We start from the raw sequence: 19,744 nt of genomic DNA, 5'->3' as shown, positions 1-19,744 counted from the left end.
CTACTCTTGGTTTGAGCCATGGGTTTCGCCTGTGAAGACTGCATTTGTGGTTAAAAAGGATAAACTAACATGAAGACCAGAGAGCTGTCTATGGGAGAAAAGCAAACCATTCTGAAGCTGAGAAAAGAGGGAGAATCGATCAGAGCCATTGCATAAGTATTGGCATAGCCAATACATCAGTGGAATGTCCTGAAAAAGAAAGAAACCACTGGTGTACTAACAACCAGACATTGAACAGGTCAGCCAAGGAAAACAATAGCAGTTGATAACAGAAACATTGTGAGATCTGTGAAGAAAAACCCAAAAACAACAGTCAGTGACATCATCAACAATGCCCACAGGGCAGGGGTGAACATGTCACAATCCACCATTCGAAGAAGACTTCGAGAGCCAAAATGCCGCAAAGAAATATAGAGATGAGCCACAAAAGTTCTGGAACTAAAATTAACCGCTACCGAAGTGAAGGAAAGGCCAAAGTGTGGAGAAATAAAGGATCTGCTCATGATCCAAAACATACATTGGTCACACTGTATGTGACAACTCATTGGTCAAGCATTGTGGAGGTACTTCATGGCTTGGGCTTGCATGGCTGCTTCTGGAACAGGCTCACTAATGTTTATTGATGATGTAACTGATGATGGTAGCAGCAGAATGAATTCAGAAATCTACAGAAACATTCGGTCTGCCAATTTACAGAGAAATGCATCCAATCTAATTGGGAGGAACTTCATCATGTAGACAATAACCCAAAACACATTGCCAACACAACAAAGGAAAAAAGTGGAAAGTTTCAGACTGGCCAAGTCAATTACCGGACCTTAACCCAATTGAGCATGCAGTTCACCTCTTGAAGAGGAGACTGAAGAGAGAAACCCCTCAAAACAAACAACGACTGAAAGACGCTGCAGTACAAGCCTTGGAAAAGCATCACAAAAGAAGAATGCAACAGTTTGGGGATGTCAGGGGGTCGCCGGGTTGATGCAATTATTGAAGGCAAGGGATATGCAACCAAATATTGGCCTTGCCATTCCAATAATTTTGGAGAGGACTGTAAATGATATAAATTTTGAAATCTGATATTGGAATATCAAGGTACATTAGATTATGATTACCATTCAAAAAGAAGTATGTAATGAATAGATTGGATCTAAACAAATCTATCAATGAGCAATCAGTCCAAATACTGTTCTGTCAGAAGCTCTAAAAATATTCTTCCAGAGCTTTAACTGACTGCCTCACCTTTCTTGTACCTTCCTCCATAAGGCTGATGAGGTCCAAATCAAAGTCTTTCCTCAGTCCATCAGTCTTGTTAAGGACAATGCGTCCTGTCAGGCCATCCCATTGAGCCTTGAGTGTCCACACAGTGAAGAAGAGACACATGCTTAGATGAGACACATAGTTAATCATTAAGTTACATCTCGGTCAGCTGTACACAAGAGCATAAGTCATCTTTTCAGCAAGATCAAAACAAACACTTGTTCTCCTTTTTACAGAGGTCACTGGCTATTCTGATATAGCTGACCAAAAACTATATTACTAAAATGACTGAAACCTCTCACTGTACAAGAAATTGATAGTGTGTCCTTTGTGTATGTGTGAAATTCTAATACAGTGCCTTGTATAAGTATTCACCTCTCCCTGAACATTTCCACATTTTGTAGTATTACTCCCTGGAACTGAAAGGGACATAACTGGGATTACAAGCATCTACACAAAATAGCCTATAATACTATAATACTTCTGGGATGGCACCTTTGATGGCAGACTATCCAATATTTTGTTGAGCAAAATTATAGAAAAATAGTCTTAAAGTAAATTACACTTAATATTTGGTTGCATATCCCTTGCTTGCAATAAGCAGGCGGCCCACTGACATCGCCAAACTGTTGCATTCTTCATTTGTGATGCTTTTCCAGGCTTGTACCGCAGCTTCTTTCAGTTGTTATTTGTTTTGGGAGGTTTCTCCCTTAAGTCTCCTCTTCAGGAGGTGAAATGCATGTTCAATTTAAGTTCTGGTGATTGACTTGGCAAGTCTAAAGCCTTCCACTTTTTTCCCCTGATGTCGGCAATGTGTTTTGGGTCATTATCTTGCTGCATTTCTCTATAAATTGGCAGACAGAATGTTTCTGCAGACTTCTGAATTCATTCTGCTGCTACCATCATGAGTTTCATCAGCAGAAGCAGCCATGTAAGCCCAAGCCATGACACTACCTCCACTGTGCTTGACTGATAAGCTTGTATGTATTGGATCATGAGCAGATACTTTCTTTCTCCACCACTTTTTTCCATCACTTTGGTAGAGGTTAATCTTGGTTCCAGGACTTCCGTGGCTCATCTCTGTATTTCTTTGCGAAATAATAAATATTCAGCCCTGTTGCTCTGAAACCCCTAAATTAGTTCTGTTGCAACCACTTGCCATCAGAAGTTACATAATTAGTGGAATGAAGTCCTCCTGTGTGCAATTAATATGTAACTGGATCTCTATAAAAATAAACATAAAAGGGCCCAGAGAACTCTTAGAGAACTTACATAAACAAACAGCATGAAGACAAAGGAGCTATCAAAACATATCCAGGACAAAGTTCTGGTAAAATGTAGCAATTAGGGTTTCAGATGGGAGAATGTGTTCACAGGACAGTCACAAGCTAGGCACTCTACTAAGCTGGCTTTATGGAAGAGTGTCAAGAAGAAAGCCATTACTGAAAAAAAGAAAAAAGCATAGGAAATCCCATTTGCATTTTAGAGACTCAGCAAACATGTGAAAAAGGATTTCTGGTCTACTAAAACCAGGATTTAACTTTTTGGCCTTGGCACAAAACCCAGACCTCAATCTAATAAACAATCTGTGGCATTTTTATTGTTCGCCAATGGTCTCCACACAATCTGACAGAATTTGAGGACTTTTGTCAAGAACAATGTGCAGGAAAGGATCCACATGTGCAAGTGCTGACCCAAATGTGGAAAAATTCTAGGGATGGGTGCTGATTACTTATGCAAGGCACTGTAATTCACTGTAATTCAACAATATTAAGACATTCTTAATTGCAATGCATTTTGAATTAAATGACATTTTCTTAAACAAAATTAAACATTTTGATCAGTGGTTTCACCTGCAGCCACTGGCAACAGTACTGTACTTGAGTCAGATCAAGCCTGATATACAGAAGGTTCTCAGACTGAATGATATAAAATACTTTGTGATTCCAATGTTAAATATTGTGATTGTGGTATATTAAAGCACATATTGTTATAAGGCTCGGGTTACTTTGTCTTATAGAAAGATGCATTAACAGTAGCACTGGTTGTGAAGAGGAACAGAGGAGAGTGGAAGCTTATATATTAGTATAGACAGACAACCCTTCTGATTTCTGCTAGCCATTCCTTTATAGACGCTGGTGCTGGCCTTCACAGAAGCAGATTTCCAGCCTGTCATAACACCCAGTCATGTTCTGTCAGATCACCAGGCCATTACACTTTTTCTCCAGCCATCTCTGTGATGATCACAGTTCTACTCCCTTATCTCATTACCATTCAGTGGAGGGAAGTCCAAATCCTGTCCAGGAGGATGACAGCACTGCAGTGTGTGTGTGTGTGTGTGTCTGTGTGTGTGTGTTTTTTTTCTCAGATCCAACACACCGGATTCAGCTCATGAAGGGTTTGATAATTAGCTGTTGAGTCAGGTTAGGGAAAAGAAAATACTACACGCAGCAGTGCCCCAGGTCTCAAGGGATTTTGAGCACCCCTGCTATGAACAATAATGAGACAGAGAAAAATGCTGTCATTCAACTGGGGTGATTGGACTAGGAAACAGAAAGTGACCCTGGCCGGAATATATAGCTACCATCAACAATGGGACCAAATTTGAAATTATGTAAAAACATATTACAGTCAATCACAGTTTTAGACCTGTCTCATAAAATAAAGCCTTCAAATAGTCTCAAGTATATTACTGGGATTTTTCTAAAAGAGCTAAGGAGGGTATAATTCATGACCTTGCTCTTTCCAGGATGCTTATTTCACAGGGCTTGTGAAATAAGAGCCCTGGTGAGGAAAGTTATATCAGCTTCAGCAGTGAAATATGGCCTTGAAGGGCAAAGCAAAGCTGCACAGTGTAATCTGCACAGCAGTAAGCATATGCTGAAGTCCTCCTGCCCTAAGTCAGATCCAATACTTTAGTTATTATTATAGCATAGTGAATAAACTGTTGAAAAACTCACAATGCACAGTTAAATGACTTAATGATGCTGTAATTGAGTTCGTTATAGGTCATTTAAGTCATCTGAGACTCAGCCAAGCTGAGTGTATCTGTTTCTCCCTCTCTCTCCTCTTTCACCCATTTGATATGTCACTGGCTAAAGCTTTATTGCACTCTGTCTTGACTGTATTCTCTCACTCTCTTCTCACACCCACTACTGGAGAGCAATAAGACCAATTAGGCACAAATACTGTTCTTCTGTTCTGTCCAATCCATACTCAGTTGTGAAGTGTTATTAGCCTTGGGTTCTGAGAGACTCCCATTTAAAAATGTAGTGCTCTCTGCATTTACAGAATTGTAATGTCCATTATTACTGATGGCAATCAGTCTTCATGATAAAAAGAAAATACTAAACTGTGACACCATCACATAATATACTGCAAGTGTAATATGCACATAATATTACATTAATTATTGTAATTGAAATGATTTATGTTAGGTCAATTTATCAAGCACCCACAAAAAGATGGGATATATGGGACTGAGCATGATAATCACAACAAGGATTTGATGTGCAATAGAAATACTGAGAGATCTAATACAGTAATAAGTAATAAATGATATACTTTGCTGCACTAATTTCAAACAGCCAAGTGACAAAATTTCATCTGTAAGCATACAGCTGCATTGCATTTTCAAAGTTCTGGGGCTGAATATTCAAAACTTATTTTGAGGCTGATGGCTATAAGCCATCTTGAAAACTTGTAACTTGAAACCTGAAATTTGTTGAAGGAATACTCCAGCCTAAAGCACCTCCAGGAACTCATTTAATAGTCATCTTTTGTGTGATGAATTCTCTGAGCACAGGCTATAAAACGGACAAGGCCAGTGATTTACGCTGCATTCAGAGTGCATCAAGACTTAACAGGATCAAGCTACATATTTATAAAAGTCCATTTTCTGCCCCCATATTCTGGCCTACAAAATGTCTTTGGCGTCATATATATGTCTTCGGGAGCCTTCAGGTGGAGATAATAAAAGTGTAATACATCAGATAAACAAGGTTGGTTGTCAAAAATGCTACTGATATTCCAGAACTAAACTGCAGTTATGAGATGCAAAATAACAATGGTTTGTTATTTTAAACTCTTGTGTTATATTTGCTGATTAATTAAATGTGACATCAAATAGGGCTGTAGCAGTATGTCTGTGTACTGGTATGACCTGTAATAATGTTATACCATTACTATACACTATACTGGTATAGATGATGAGTCCAGGGTGTATCCTCAAGTTCAATTCAATTTTTTAAAATAATACTTTTTTTGAATAATACTTATTTAACTACAATGAAGTTCAAGAAAAATGTAATAAAACATAATACTAAGCTGCATTATCTTTTATTTTGATTATTTATGACTTTAAACAAAAAAATATGTTCTGTTATTAGTTGTGTCTTACAAAAAAGTTGAAGGCTGGCCTTAGAAATGAGTTAAGGACTGTGACGTACTTGAGGAACGGGGCTATTTCATTGCATGTTGTCAAAACACATCTTAGACTTCTCTTTCTGACACAAAGATGCTTGAGTGCCTATCAATAGTGAAAGAGCACTGAAGAGCACTAGTTTTAGAGGCCGAGTGGTGGGAGGTTTAAAGGTAGGCTATAAAGGACAAACCGGAGAAAATAGTGGGCAATTTTAAATCTTGTTTACAGCACTACAAACGACAAAGGAAACTGATGACTGTTCTTGTCTTGTTGCTAAATTGTTGCACACACAGCCATGGGCTCACAGTTTTTTTTTTCTTCCATTTTTTTATTTTCTATAGGTTTACTTTATTTACTTAGTAATATAAATAGAAGTCCTGCACAAAACAACAGAATGAATTCTTCCAATTCATACAATATACAACTGTATATTGTATATTTTGTATTGTGCTATTCTTGCATGTGGTCTATAACTAGCTAAGTATTTATTATTAAATGAGAGAAGAGATCAGTCAGCTACGCAGAAGAGCGTTTATTTTATTTGCTCGCAGTCTTTTTTTTTTGTAAGGTGGGTTGGGATAGGCTGATGATAGTGATGTGATATTTGGTTGTGATTTTTAGTTGTATAGTTTCCATATTGTGAATTTTTCTCACAATCTCAGCCCTAAGATGATTATGACTTTACTCACTTCACTGAATAATGTGGATTTTCTTTTGTGTCACTTTCATTTTGTGTTCTTCTGGACACTGTCAGCAGCAAATGTTTGTTATGAGCACTCACCTCCTTAAACAGGTTCATGAAGCGGGGTCCATATCTCCATGGTTTGTGCCTGTGGCACTGCAGAGAGCTCACCGTCATCTGATTGGCCCGCTGTGATGCCACGGCAACCATGAACACAGCATCATACATGAGAGCGGCTGACGTCTGCACAGAAATAAAAATGATTCCAAAATATTTCTAGAGCTCAAATTATGATCCATCTATCCTAAAATGTGTCATGACACCTCAATAGGCAATGATGTGGTTCAAAGATGACTATCGCTGAAATTGTCAGGAAGGCTTCTAAGTGCTGCCTCCAATACCTGTATATAAAGGATGGGAGAGATCAACTGTGCTCTCTGAGTGGCTAAAAGCACAGGCAGCATGGCTTAGAGCACAACTACAATGCTATAGGGATGGTGTTCAGAAGAGTTTGGTCATTTTTCTGCTCAAAGCCCCGTGACTCAACTCAAAAGTTGTTTTTGAGGTGTAGTTGGTGTTAGACAGCCGTCAAGACTGGAGCTATGTCCCTGTTAATGTGTCACTGAAAATGTGAGAGAAGAGCCTGGGGCATGGGCACAGAGGGTGATTCAAATTGGGCCAAAATGGGGGTACTCAAGGGGGTTGACTGAAAACTAGTCATAATATCCTGCGATTTGTATATAGGGGTCATTCTGGTCAGCAGCTTTTTATAATTGTTTTCAAAGTAAATTTGTGTTCACATATATCATATGTAAAAAATATTAGCAAGAAACAAGAGAATTTACTATTATTCAAGAATGAAAGGATCAAGGATCAAAGTTACAAATCTTAAACCTAATATTTGTAAATGTGATAGTGTAGTTTAGCACCTAGATACACCAATTTAAGGTTCAACAGGTTGTGTGAATTCTACATCTGTGCAAGTGTTTTGCTGAAGTCACCATCAAACTGTAAATATGTGTCTGGAATACTGAGGTATTAGTTTTCAAATTTACCCTCTTGAGTGCTGCATCTTTTTTAAACAACCTCAACCAGCTCGACTAATTCTACCAGTATACAGTGCTGGCATTTTTCACATGTACATTGTATTCTGGTCTTTGACCTTGAAAAGTATAATTAATTTTTAAAAAATCAGAGTACACATAACTATGATGAGTTAAAATAAATGAATTCCATCCAAAACATATGTTACAACTGTTACACCTCTAACACACATGCTTTAATGGAGCTTTAATGGGTGACAAGTGGAATAGATCAGTCCTTACAGTCATCATGCCACTCCGCAGGCTACTTTCAGGTCTGTATGGGGCAAACTGCCATTCCGCGCTCCATTTCCGAACTACAGACGCAACATAAGGGTTCTCCAGGTTTAGCAGGCGGAAAGCAGTCATGTTTACACCACTGTATCGGTATGGCTCCAGGTCAAGTGCAAAGAGGTCCTTAAAAGTAGGCAAGAAGTTTTTTTTTAGACTGATAGAAGCTGGTGTCTCCTCTGTGAAAAACTGTGAGAGAGATAGCAGACAGGGAAACAGCATAGTACACAAAGTTTCCAGAAAAACAGGACATTTTGGACAAAGGCCCTTCATCAGCTGTGTAAGCAAAGTGCTTCATGAGGCCGTAGGAGGTTAAAACAAGTTGATAAGTTTGATTGCACAGCACACATTTGCACACATTGCACATATTTAGGACTTTTGTCCTAAATGGCCTGATTCCCTGAAAAGATTGTATTATGCAACTGAAAATAATACTTGTACAGTATATAGAGTAATTGTGCAGTAGGGTATTCTGAGAAACATCCCGTTTAATTTTGGAGCAGGGTTGATATACATATATGGTGTGAGGCACAAATATAAAGCATACTGTGACTAGAAGGCCTGCTTGATATCTGCATGTGCATTTTCATTGTATTCAAAGTGCTGTTATTATCAAAACAGTCAATACTTGTAAATACTGTTTTTGCAAACGTACCAAAGTAGTGAAGAAAAAATGGTAGTACTCAGTCATCATCCCCATCGACATTAGCTATACATATACAGAAAAAAACAAGAATGCACTATATCTTAAAATACTGTATAACTAGCCATATTTTAAGTGTGATAAAATAAGGTTTAAATATAGTTAAAGAAAATAAAAAAAATAAAATAAAAAAAAAAAGCAACTTTTTGTTACAAAAGTTTGCATAAAAAGCCCACATACCTTCAGCCTGACTTGGAAACATTCCACAATACAAAGTTTAAGAGTCAAAGAAACATGTTTTTTCTTTTGTACCTGTTTAAGCAGCTCAGAGGCCATTTGGTAGGAGCAGTCGAAAATGACATAGAATTCCTGCTCCTTCTTCATCTCCTTGAGAAGTGGGCGAGCGTCACTGCTCCCCGTGGGCAGCTGGCGAATACGCACCTTCATACCATTCCTGGATGGCGCTTTGATCACCTCCTGCATGCGCATTAGGCCTGTTCAAAGTGAACATAAAGGAAACTCAAATTAAGGACAAGAAAGTTAGGAGGAAAACACACTCATTATGGGCTGGAGTAGTATGTTTTTGATTTCCCTGGTGTAAAGATAGTGCTGCTCTGTATCACCAAAAATGGGACCCTAATCGTCTTCTATCTATTTATCTCATTCAACATGCTTATACCTCTTTCACTTTCTTTAATCTAAAACTTCTACTTGTAAAAATGTGGGGTGGATGGGTTGTTAAAAACAAGAGAACGCTTTATTGAGGCATGAAACAAGCTTGGAAGTTTGGTTCCTTAGAACAAGTTATGCAACTATTTGGCAGCATGTTTTGGTGAATACACATGAGTATGGAGAGGTGAATCAACATAATCCACAGCTGAAACTGTGAGTAATGAATGGCAGTCTCACACTGAGATTGACAGGGGTTTCACTGAAAGCTGAATTTAATGAGGCATAGAGTATTTAATGAGGCATAGAGTATTTAATGACGCATAGAGTCTTGTACCTTAGTATTCCTTTGAGTCTAATACACCAAATGAATAGATCAAATCTATGAATACACCAAATCTATAGATCAGATGCAGAAAAGACTAGAGAGGAAATTATTGTTATTGTTATTATTATTATTATTATTATTATAATACATTTTTTTAATCCACCCAAAAGAATACACACCAACCAACAGCCAGGCTGGTCATGTCAGGTATTCCCCACTTCAGCAACCGGCAGCGTGACAGTGCAAGCTTCCAGGATATATCCTTGTTTACATCGCCACGTGTGTTTTTGTTTTTCGCAGAATAATGTTCAGTGTTTATGTATGGGGGTTTTTGATCTCGTTCTGTTCTCGTGTTGTGTTTTGGATATCCCCTCATATTGCTCTTTGTAGATCGCCCGACCTCTGACTGTTTCCGTTTTTTTTTTTTTTTTTTATTCTGACTCTCGTTTTGGATTCGTCTCCACTCGCCGTTACATGACAGGTTAAAGAAAGCCTGACTGGTTAACCCATGGCTCATTTTATGCCAACAGTCCAATCTAAATGTGATAGATCAGAGGATTAGCTGAAATTAGATATGACCATATTATGTAGATATGAATCATTATGTGGATTCTAGGATTTCTTACCTAAAACAGTACTAGTTTAAAGACCAATTTCAAACATACGGTTACAAATGTGGTTATATGTCTAAGTGAAGGATCAGTAAGGCAGTTTCATTCTGAACTAGGAGTATTCCTGTGTGTTTGTCTTCTTGCTGAGTACAAAGAGCAAAGCCATTTTGTTTCCATGACCTGTTCTTTTATAAGTTTGCAGCTTCAGTGCACTATAGAATGTGCTAATTTTACTGGTAGTATGTGGAATGGACTTTCTTGTTTGGCCAATTATAGCACAAAATAGCTTAGGCACTCAATCGGCTGTGTCCAATGGAACCCCCAGTTTTAGTTTTGCAGCCTTAATACCAACGTATAGCTCATTCGCTTCTGTTGCTGGGCTGCATTCCAGTGTAATACTCTGATCTTCAGAATGCTCCAATGGGCTTTCAGCACTCTCTGCCAGGGCTAGGCTCATTACACAAGTCTAAAGAATGAGTATATCAGTATCTGTATGTGAGGTAGCTGTATTAAGCTTCACTTCATTTTGAACTTCATTTTGCTAGTGTTCTGCTGCTAATAGCTCTTTTGCTTTTGGCTCATGCCTGCTGCCAACTCCACTATTATCCGTGTATTCCAATATAGTAAAGGTTCTCACTCTTCCCATTACAGGAGTCTGAGCAGGCAAGCCTTCAGAATGTTCCTGCTCCAACAACACAGTAAAGGAGCTTAGATTTTTCTTCCCATAAGGCATATTTGCTTGCTTTGCTCCTTCTGGCGATCGTGCCGCATCAGAGGAAGGATAATGCATACTCAGCAGGATTCACATAGTATGTAAGCATCATATGTTGCTCTCAACATTATGCTGCAGTTATAGCAAGGCTCTGTAAGTCCTCAGGTCCCAAAACATTTGAGCTTTGTTAAATGTCTATCATCTAAGTCCACTGGGGCCTAGCAGAAATAAAACAGTCATTCTGCTCTACTGTATAAGGTTTTTCAAGGATTTAATAAACTACATGTTCATCCATTAAATACACTATGACATTAGAGTATAACATTGATGATATAAACCTCTGCATATATACAAATATCCCTATAAAAAGCTGACCTACAGTATATAAGCATATTTATCAGAATAATTACAACAGGAGGTGCTTTACTCAGTTACTTTAAAGACTGTGGATTTGACAGACAGCAAGAAAAGGCAAACTTTAGTCATCTAAAGTTTTCACAGTCAAGGTAATTCAAACATAAAAGACCACAGTAGTCACATTTATTAAATGTCCAGATGATACAGTTTATATCATTATATTGCTCAGACCCATGACCTAAAATCCCCATAACCTTTAAAAAGAATGGATGTAATAATCATACTAACAGAACAAATCTCCTGAGAGAGTATATCAGGACATATGGGATAAAGCTGTTTCATAGCTAGCTACATGGAGAACAATTATTCAAGCCTGCAAAGATAAAATTGTGCTTTGTATTCAGAAGTTATACGGCAGAGAGGATGTGGCTTAACAGTACAGAATTTTATTTATTGACATAAGCAATCAGTTATTATGGGGTTCAGAGGCTTATTGACAGTAATGACTGTCAGGCTGTGGAAAACAAATTTGCAGAAGGCATGTAATCCTTTAGTGTATGAACATCTATATTTACTGAATGCCAGGCCACATTCATGGGTTAAAATTAGAAATACACAGTATGTGGTAAATATAAATACAGTATATGGTAAATATATGTTCATTAACAATTAGTCTGCAGTGACCTGTTAGCATGTGATTTTGACTTTCATATTTAATCATTTAATATGCATTCATTAAGCTATCTCACTGCCCATTATTTCAATTTTCTAGTAATTAGTTACTCTGGCAACTTAGAATTGTTGATCAAACAGTTTAGAGCAGGGATCATCAATTAGATTTGACATAGGGCCAAATTCTTGCAAACAACAGTCAAGCAAAGAAACAAAAACCCTCATAACGCATGCCGTGTGACTGCTGTTTGATGATATCACCTATGACAAAATGGTTAATGATAATATAACAAATGATAATGGAAATGCATCAAATAATGATCATTATTTAACCTTATGTCTAACCATTACTCGCACACATTTCCTAATCAGCAGTCGGTTTTCCCTCTATATAATCACACACTTCCTTTTAATCACCAGACCAAGTCTCCAGTGCGAGTGAGTATCATCTATATGTAGTTATTCATTTCAGATTGTAGTTGGTGATGGTAGAAGTGTATTCAAAACATTTTTGTAACTGGAAAGATGCATTGGAGGATGGGTTGGGGTCAGAGAAGACTCTATCTGTGCATGATCAATTATGCTATGTGGTATTTGTCTGCCTCTGCTTCCTTATTTTATAATTCTATAAATGGATTTAGGTGACAGCAAGAGGTTTTAAACAATAACTAAAAAAAGACACAGTTAGTATATTCCCCACCTGCCATTGTTGTTTGCTACTGCAATGAGTTTTCACACCTCACCTCACTGCTGTTCATGAGTCCTACAATCCAGTCAAGGAACCTGGGGTCTGGTCTTCCAGCACAAAGCAGAAGCAAAGCAAAAGCAAAAGCCTGGAACTCTAGTCAAATTTTTCAGAGTTTTTCTTCCTTTTCTACAGCTTTGAGTTCACTCCTCAAACCACAACTGATTAATTAATGGCACAGTTTGAACTGCACATCAATTTTTTATGCAACACTAAATGACTTTCGGCCATAGATCTTCCCCAAACAAACATAATAACTGAGCTAATTGAAAATGATTGAAAAGCAGTAGAGCCTGCTATATTAGTCTTTCAGTTGTGGAAATCCATCAGTCCTCATGCAGTTGGGTTTCTCACTAAACCATAATGACAGAGTTGTGCTTGAAATATGCTTTTCCACATCAAAGGAAGACCACTTATGACAGTTCGGTAGTTTCACAGTGCAAGTGATAGAATTGTTAGAAAAAGAGTTACTCTAGAAAGGGGAAAGCTTGTGTAATTGTACAATCCTAGCATGTTCAAACCTTTTTTTTTAATTTAGAATGATACATAGTGGCGATCTGTTTTTAAAATGCTCATTTCCCGTCTGTCATATATACACTATATGGCCAAAAGTATGTGGACGCATGACCATCACACCTGCACACCTATATGTGCTTGTTGAACGTCCCATTCCAAAACCATGGGCATTAATATGGAGTCAGTCCATTCTTTGCTGCTATAACAGCCTCTACTCTTCATGGAAGACCTTCCACTAGATTTTGGAACATGGGTGTGGAAATTTGTGCCCTTCAAGCATAAGAGCATTAGTGAGGTCGGGCAGTGATGTGAAGCAAGAAGGCGGGTTCTGTGCAGGCCATTTGAGTTCTTTCACGCCAGCTTTAGCAATCCATATCTTTATGATCCTCGCTTTGTGCACAGGGGCATTGTCTTGCTGGAAAAGGTTTGGACTAGGTTCTTTAGTTCCAGTTAAGGGAAATCCAAATGTTACAGCATCCAAAGATATTCTAGACAATTTTGTGCCTTGCCATTTGTTCTCAATCATGTAAGTTCTGAGTCGTTGTATCATTTCTCGATCTATCTAGATAGATAGATCTATCTATCTATCTATGACCTTCGTTTCTTTGTTCTCTCCTTTGAATTACCCCTCTGGATTTTGCCATCTGTCAATGTTTATGGTATTTTGACCTGTGTCTGGCTTTTGACTACTCTTTGAATCTCCCTGTTGGTACCGTCTACTCTGAAATATATGTGTGTATTGACCCTGGCCTGTTCTTTGACTTTGAGTTTTGGATTGGGAATTGTTACAATAAACCTGCATATGGATCCTAAACTTGTCTGTGAGTCCTCTATGTTCCAGGAGGCTTTGCCAGCAGAGGTGTATCATCATTGATCACCACTCATATCGCAAGGTCAGCCTTTGAGTGGTCACACTCAACACCACCACCAAATCTCCACCACAATGGATGAACTCATCCGGGCCTGTAGATGGAAGTCACAGGCGGCAACTCAGCAACATCCAGGCACTAACATGAGCAACCTTGTGACTTTTCTGACCACACAGCCTAATAAATACAGTGGTTCTCCTAGAAAATGCAAATGATTTTTGATGCAATGCTCTATATGTTTTGCTAGCACTCCCTCTACTTTTCCCAGAGACATGGATAAAATCAGACAAGTGCTCACTTTGCTCATCAGAAGAGCACCTCAGTTCTGGACACCTAGACATTCGTCAAACAATAAAGTTAGTGGAAAACAAATTCTGGTGAGCCATGATATATCCTGATTTCACATGGTTTGTCAAGTCTTGCTCAGTCTGTGTACAGCCCTGGACCCCAAGACAACCCACTGGACTCCTGGAACATTTACCCATCCAGCAGCATGCTTAGTCTCACATAACAGTAGATTTTATCACTGATCTCCCTTCTTCTCGTGGTAACACGACCATACTGACAATCATTGCCTGACTTTCAAATCCTCTAATACCTCTGCCCAAGCTCCCCACAGTCATAGAAAGCGCAGAAGTAATCTTCAAAGAAGTGTTCAGGCATTACGGCCTGCCTGATGATATTGCATCAGGGGGTTCATTTCACCTCACAGGTATGGCAAAGCATGGAAAAGGAATTGACCAAGACCAAGAAATTGGGAGGAACATACTGCAGTAACAATTAGCAAGACTGGAGCTGCTACCTATCCTGGGCTGAATATGGCCAAAATTCACTGCTTCACTCCTGCACTGGTCTCACCCCATTCCAATGTGTACTTGGCTACCAACCATCACTCCTTCTATGGTCAGGAGATCCCTCAGTTCCCTGTGGCAATAAATGGAGAAGACAGCAAACCTACTACTGAGTATACACTCTATGCATAGCAAAATGTTTAATGCTGCCCCAGCTGTTGGCTTAATTACAATGATTACAATGATTGTGATTCTTGTACATGCTTTTTCAAACACAAACGTAGCTTATAATATTCTCAAAAATCCTGTCAATTTAGCTCATGTTGGCTATCATTAACTACAGCGTGTCCCAAAATTCTCCATACATAAGGGAAATTAACACTTTTTTGCAAAATGTAACTTTAATTACAAAAAAAAATCCTCTACATGATTGCCATTTCTTTGTAAACACACACGGAGTCGTCTCTCCCACTCATGATGAACTCGTGTTAACACATCTTCCCAATCCAGCCATGAGAATGATTTCAATACGTTCTTCTTTTGTCAAAGGGATTCTTAAAGGCTATCTGAAAAAATATATAATATAAACTAAGTATGAAAAATTTTGGAAGACATTTTGCTTTCCCATATATATGGAGACTTTTGGGACACCCTTAATTAAGTACAAGTGAAGACTGCAATGAAGTGAGTGAAGTAATATAACAGTTGATTTATAACTGATTTATATATTCTATATGTATATATATATATATATATATAATATATATATATATATATATATATATATTATAACTATATATATTATTATATCTGAATGCCAAATTTATTTTAAATGACTTATGTGCATCAGAAAAATCAACATGCAAGCATAAACATGGTTGACTTTTTTTTTTAAATAATAGTTAGCTTGCAAAGGAAAGATCAATGGCCAAAGACAACATCAGCACCCATTTTGTAAAGATGCCCATGTAAAAATGGGCATTGCAAGTGTAATGGTAAAGTTACCTGCTTTTTATTGTATGTGTTTTTCAATGTGGTGTCAAGTGTTTTTGTTTTAAGCCAATACACAAAGTATGCCTTATATTTCTCCAACAAACTGTTATAACACTACATGTATGTGCCCTATCAAAGTCCCTCCTCACACTGAACCTGATTTATAACTGATTTATAACTCAGCATTTTCTGAATGCTGAATTTATATTAAATGACTTTTATGTGCATCAGCAAACTCAACATGCAAGCATGAACAAATTGATTTTTTAAAATAATTGTTAGCTTGCAAAGGAAAGCTCAATGTCCAACGATAACATCAGAACACATTTTGTAAAAGTTTATCAAAAAAACATTGGCATTAGCATTGCAAATGTAATGGTAATGTTAACTACTTTTTATTATACTATGTGTTTTTCATATTGTTGTCAAGTGTTTTTGTATAAAGCCAATATATATGCCCTATATTTCTCTGCCAAACTATTGGTTTGTTTATTTTTGTGCTATATCAAAGCCCCTCCTCACGCTGAAAATGTAAAACTAGGGGGGGGGGAATCTTACAAACTTCTCCTGAGAAAATGAAACCATGAAACATGAAAAGTGTGTAATACCAGTGTACAGACAATCACAAACATTGTCAAACTGTCTTTGAGACTCACCTATGCTATCTTCATAGACCACTGTTATAGTCTTCCACTTATAGTAAGTCACAACATCCAAAATGGCCCTGCTAATGGCGCTGTGCTCTGGATAGAGATTGATAAAGAAGGAGTCCTTGTTGTCCACAGAGGGATGTTTCCAGTGGGTCTGGATGTGTGGGACTTCCAGGGCATTACAGATGGACTGAACCGCACTGACTGAGGAACTGTGAGCAGGGCCAAACACTGCAGCAACACCTAGAGCTAACTGGTCACACACTGAGAGAGGAGGGACGTAAAGGAGTAAGAAAAATTAATACAACGTTTAAAAAGAAATAATAAAGAGAGGAGAACCAGGGAACAGAACAAAATTAAACCCAGAGAATGAGGACATATACAAGTATGAGTTGAAACAGAGTAGAATAAAAATGGAGAACAGAGGACAGAGAGAAGAAAGGAAAGACAGGTACAAATGAACTGTTAAATTATTACTCTTTGTCCAGACATATCGATATATCGATACAGCATGATCTGAATTCTGACCTCTTCGGGAGGCTTCAAAACTGTCAAAAAAGTTCACTCTCTGGATGTCGTAGGTCAAGGTGGTGTTTGACATTAGTGTTCTGTTGCGGTTGATACTGGTAACAGCAAATTTGAAGGCTAACTCATCCACGCTCACTGGCTCATTCTCCCGAGTTTCAAATATACCCCCTGCGAATGGAGATAAGTGGAGGAACAAAAAAGAAGAAGAAGAGAAAAAAAGAGATCAAAGAACAAACCAACACATTTGCATATGTGAATGCCTGTTGTCATTTTTGCCATTTCAAAAGGGAAACAATAAAACATTAAACATTAAATAAAAATGTATTTAAACTATAAATATAAATGTAAAGTTATCTGAAATGCACTGTGGATAGCATTAAATAAATAAGACTTTATGGTCAGAACTCATAATGGTCTGAGAAGTAACACACCCAATGCTTCGGAAATGCAGTTTAAGCTGCACTGAAGTCATGCAGAGAACTTTAATTCTTAACCAAAATAAATTCAGCATACAGAGGAGAAGGAAGTGATTTGAGTCAGTTGGCATATTGAATTATGTCCCATATCTAGAATAACAAACAAAATTTTTCATGTCACGCTAAAATAATGTAATGATATCTGTAGTAGACACTGCCAACATTACAATATCATTTCATGAATCTCAAGTTGGCAGCATGACTGTCAATCTATCTACTGTTGACAATTGCTCAAATTACCCACAGGAGCGGGGTCGGTTCAAAGTCATTAAAACACTATGTAAATATTTAATGAATGTTAAATATTACAGTGAGACTAAAATACATGCCACAAATCCATATAAACAAAGTAACATTCAGCAGGGCTACAACAACACTGCTACAGCAAAAGAGCAAATAAAAAAAGTGAGAAAAGCAAGAAAAGTAAGTCAGGGTCATGATCTCTCGCCCACTGGACACAACACACAGATTGGTCTTTTAAGCCAATACATAGTGCTGTCACTGGATGAATACAAATGAACTTTGGCAAGTCAACATTTACATAAGATATACTGGAGTCATTGATGTATAAGGAATTTGAAATGGCAAATTTTAAAATATTTTTAAAAAATCAAGTGTATATTTAGCAATTGTTCAAACATTTGGAAATGTGGTGTTCACGTGTATATCGCCAAATGTTTTTGAACATCCCATTCCAGATTTACTCCCCTCATTTGCTGGCATAAAAACCTTCACTCTTCTGGGAAGCTTTTCTGCACGATTTTGCAGAGTGGCTGTGGGGATTTGCCCATTCAGCCAAAAGAGCATTAGTGAGGTCATGCACTGATGTCAGATGAGGAGGCCTGGGGTGCAGACGGTGTTCCAATTCATCCCAAAGGTGTTCAGTGGGGTTGAGGTCAGGGCTCTGTGCAAGCCACTCGAGTTCTTCCACACGAACCTTGGCAAAGCATGTCTTCATGGACCTTGCTCTGTGCACATTCTGTGAGCACTGGTTTCAGCCACCTTGGACTCCAGTTCCCATCAGCCCTAACAGACCACTATAGATCACATGACCCGTCACATGCCCTCTTTACCACTCTCACCTCAAGTTCTCAGGTTTCTTTGTCTAGTTGCTAAGAGTGAAACCCTGGGTAGGTGTTGAATGTGCCACTGCCAATCATTACTCCAAATAGTCAGTGGTCCAAATAAGCAGCAGTGTAGGAAGTGTGGGCGGAGACCATGAGTTATCAAAATATGGCCAGGGCTCCGAACAACCCAAACGGGTGGGTGACAAATTGGTGTGAAACAAACAGTGTGGAAAAGCCATTTTTTTTCCCTCGGGATATCAGAGTCAAGCAGCTCTGGCAATATACCTTAGTCAAATCCAGTGTCGAATAAATGTGAGCTGCACCCAATCAAGTGAGCAGTTCATCAATGTGTGGCATTGGATATGCATCAAAATTATCTCCATGGTTTAAGGAGATTGAGGGGGTATATCTCTAACCCTAACCCTAATCCTAACCCTCGCAGTCAACGTCCTGGACCTGCCATGTGCCCTTAAAAGGCCCTTGCCACTTTGTGAGTAATTTGGTACTCAATGTGGGCAATGCCAGAGTGGCTAATTGAGAGAACTGGGAGAATTCCCAGTGGGCACCAGGATTGTGATGCAATAAATTTAATATTAGTGTTATAACTTCGAACTACTTGTTGCAGCATAGGCAGCTGCACTCTGAGCGCATACTCACATACACAAACTCGCACACACACAAAAGCGATGTGGCTGCTGAGACAGATATCTATGGCCCACACAGTGTAGCACTGCATAATACACGCTACTCTAGCAGTGACTTTTGTGCAATCGTCCCAGTGCAAATAATATAATGCAAATTACCTACAGAGAAAAAGTCATAGTAGATACTCTACTGCTTTAAATAATGAGAAACGTATAGCTTGACAAGCTGCAATCTCTAGGTAGCCCATCTTTCCTTCATCCTCAAGCTACTTTCAGTTTAGTGTTTAGATATTTTTAGCATCAAAGAAATATCCCTGCAAAGCATTGAGGGGATATTTAGAAAAGACTGATTTGGTAGTTTAAAAATTGTAATGTGCCCATATATGCTCACTGTCCCCTTTAATAGGAATACCTGTACACTTGCTCATTTATGCAGTTATTGTCATATCCACCGTGGACAATTCCTCCCCAGACCACCAGAGAACATCATCACTCATTTTTTGAATTTCTTCTTTTGTTGTCTGCTCCATTTCCTTCCTTGATTGTGCTCACCTGTTTTGTGTTTCCCCAATTAGTTCCCGATTTAAGCTCTGTATTATTCCTCCTTAGTGGTGGAGCATTGTGTGCTTGTGCATAGATGGTGTGACCTCTGTGACTTTGATCGGGGCATGATTGTTGATACCAGAAGGACTGTTTGAGTCTTTCAGAAACTGCTGATCTCCTGGGAATTTCACAACA

At 38.4% G+C, this 19,744-nt stretch overlaps 1 protein-coding gene across 6 annotated transcripts in view; it reads right to left on the bottom strand.

The window, feature by feature from the left end:
- grik1a (glutamate receptor, ionotropic, kainate 1a) overlaps nucleotides 1-19,744 on the bottom strand; it is a 57,863-nt gene that overhangs the window by 17,458 nt on the left and 20,661 nt on the right. For 5 of the 6 annotated variants that reach the window (XM_034312910.2, XM_034312911.2, XM_026941998.3 and 2 more), the window contains exons 2-8: nucleotides 16,820-16,987; nucleotides 16,298-16,555; nucleotides 8,691-8,872; nucleotides 8,391-8,444; nucleotides 7,688-7,861; nucleotides 6,462-6,605; nucleotides 1,240-1,347 (exon numbers count right to left, since the gene is read on the bottom strand). In XM_034312910.2, the coding sequence (XP_034168801.1) occupies nucleotides 1,240-1,347; nucleotides 6,462-6,605; nucleotides 7,688-7,861; nucleotides 8,391-8,444; nucleotides 8,691-8,872; nucleotides 16,298-16,555; nucleotides 16,820-16,987 (1,088 nt within the window). The remainder of the gene's footprint in view (nucleotides 1-1,239; nucleotides 1,348-6,461; nucleotides 6,606-7,687; nucleotides 7,862-8,390; nucleotides 8,445-8,690; nucleotides 8,873-16,297; nucleotides 16,556-16,819; nucleotides 16,988-19,744) is intronic. The other variant, XM_053241505.1, reaches the window with a different exon arrangement.

This window comes from Pangasianodon hypophthalmus, chromosome 17 (genome assembly GCF_027358585.1).
Source record: "Pangasianodon hypophthalmus isolate fPanHyp1 chromosome 17, fPanHyp1.pri, whole genome shotgun sequence".
Classification (NCBI taxonomy): Eukaryota; Metazoa; Chordata; class Actinopteri; order Siluriformes; family Pangasiidae; genus Pangasianodon; species Pangasianodon hypophthalmus.
Note: the sequence above shows the minus strand (reverse complement) of the source record. Positions and strands in the feature narration are given on the sequence as shown.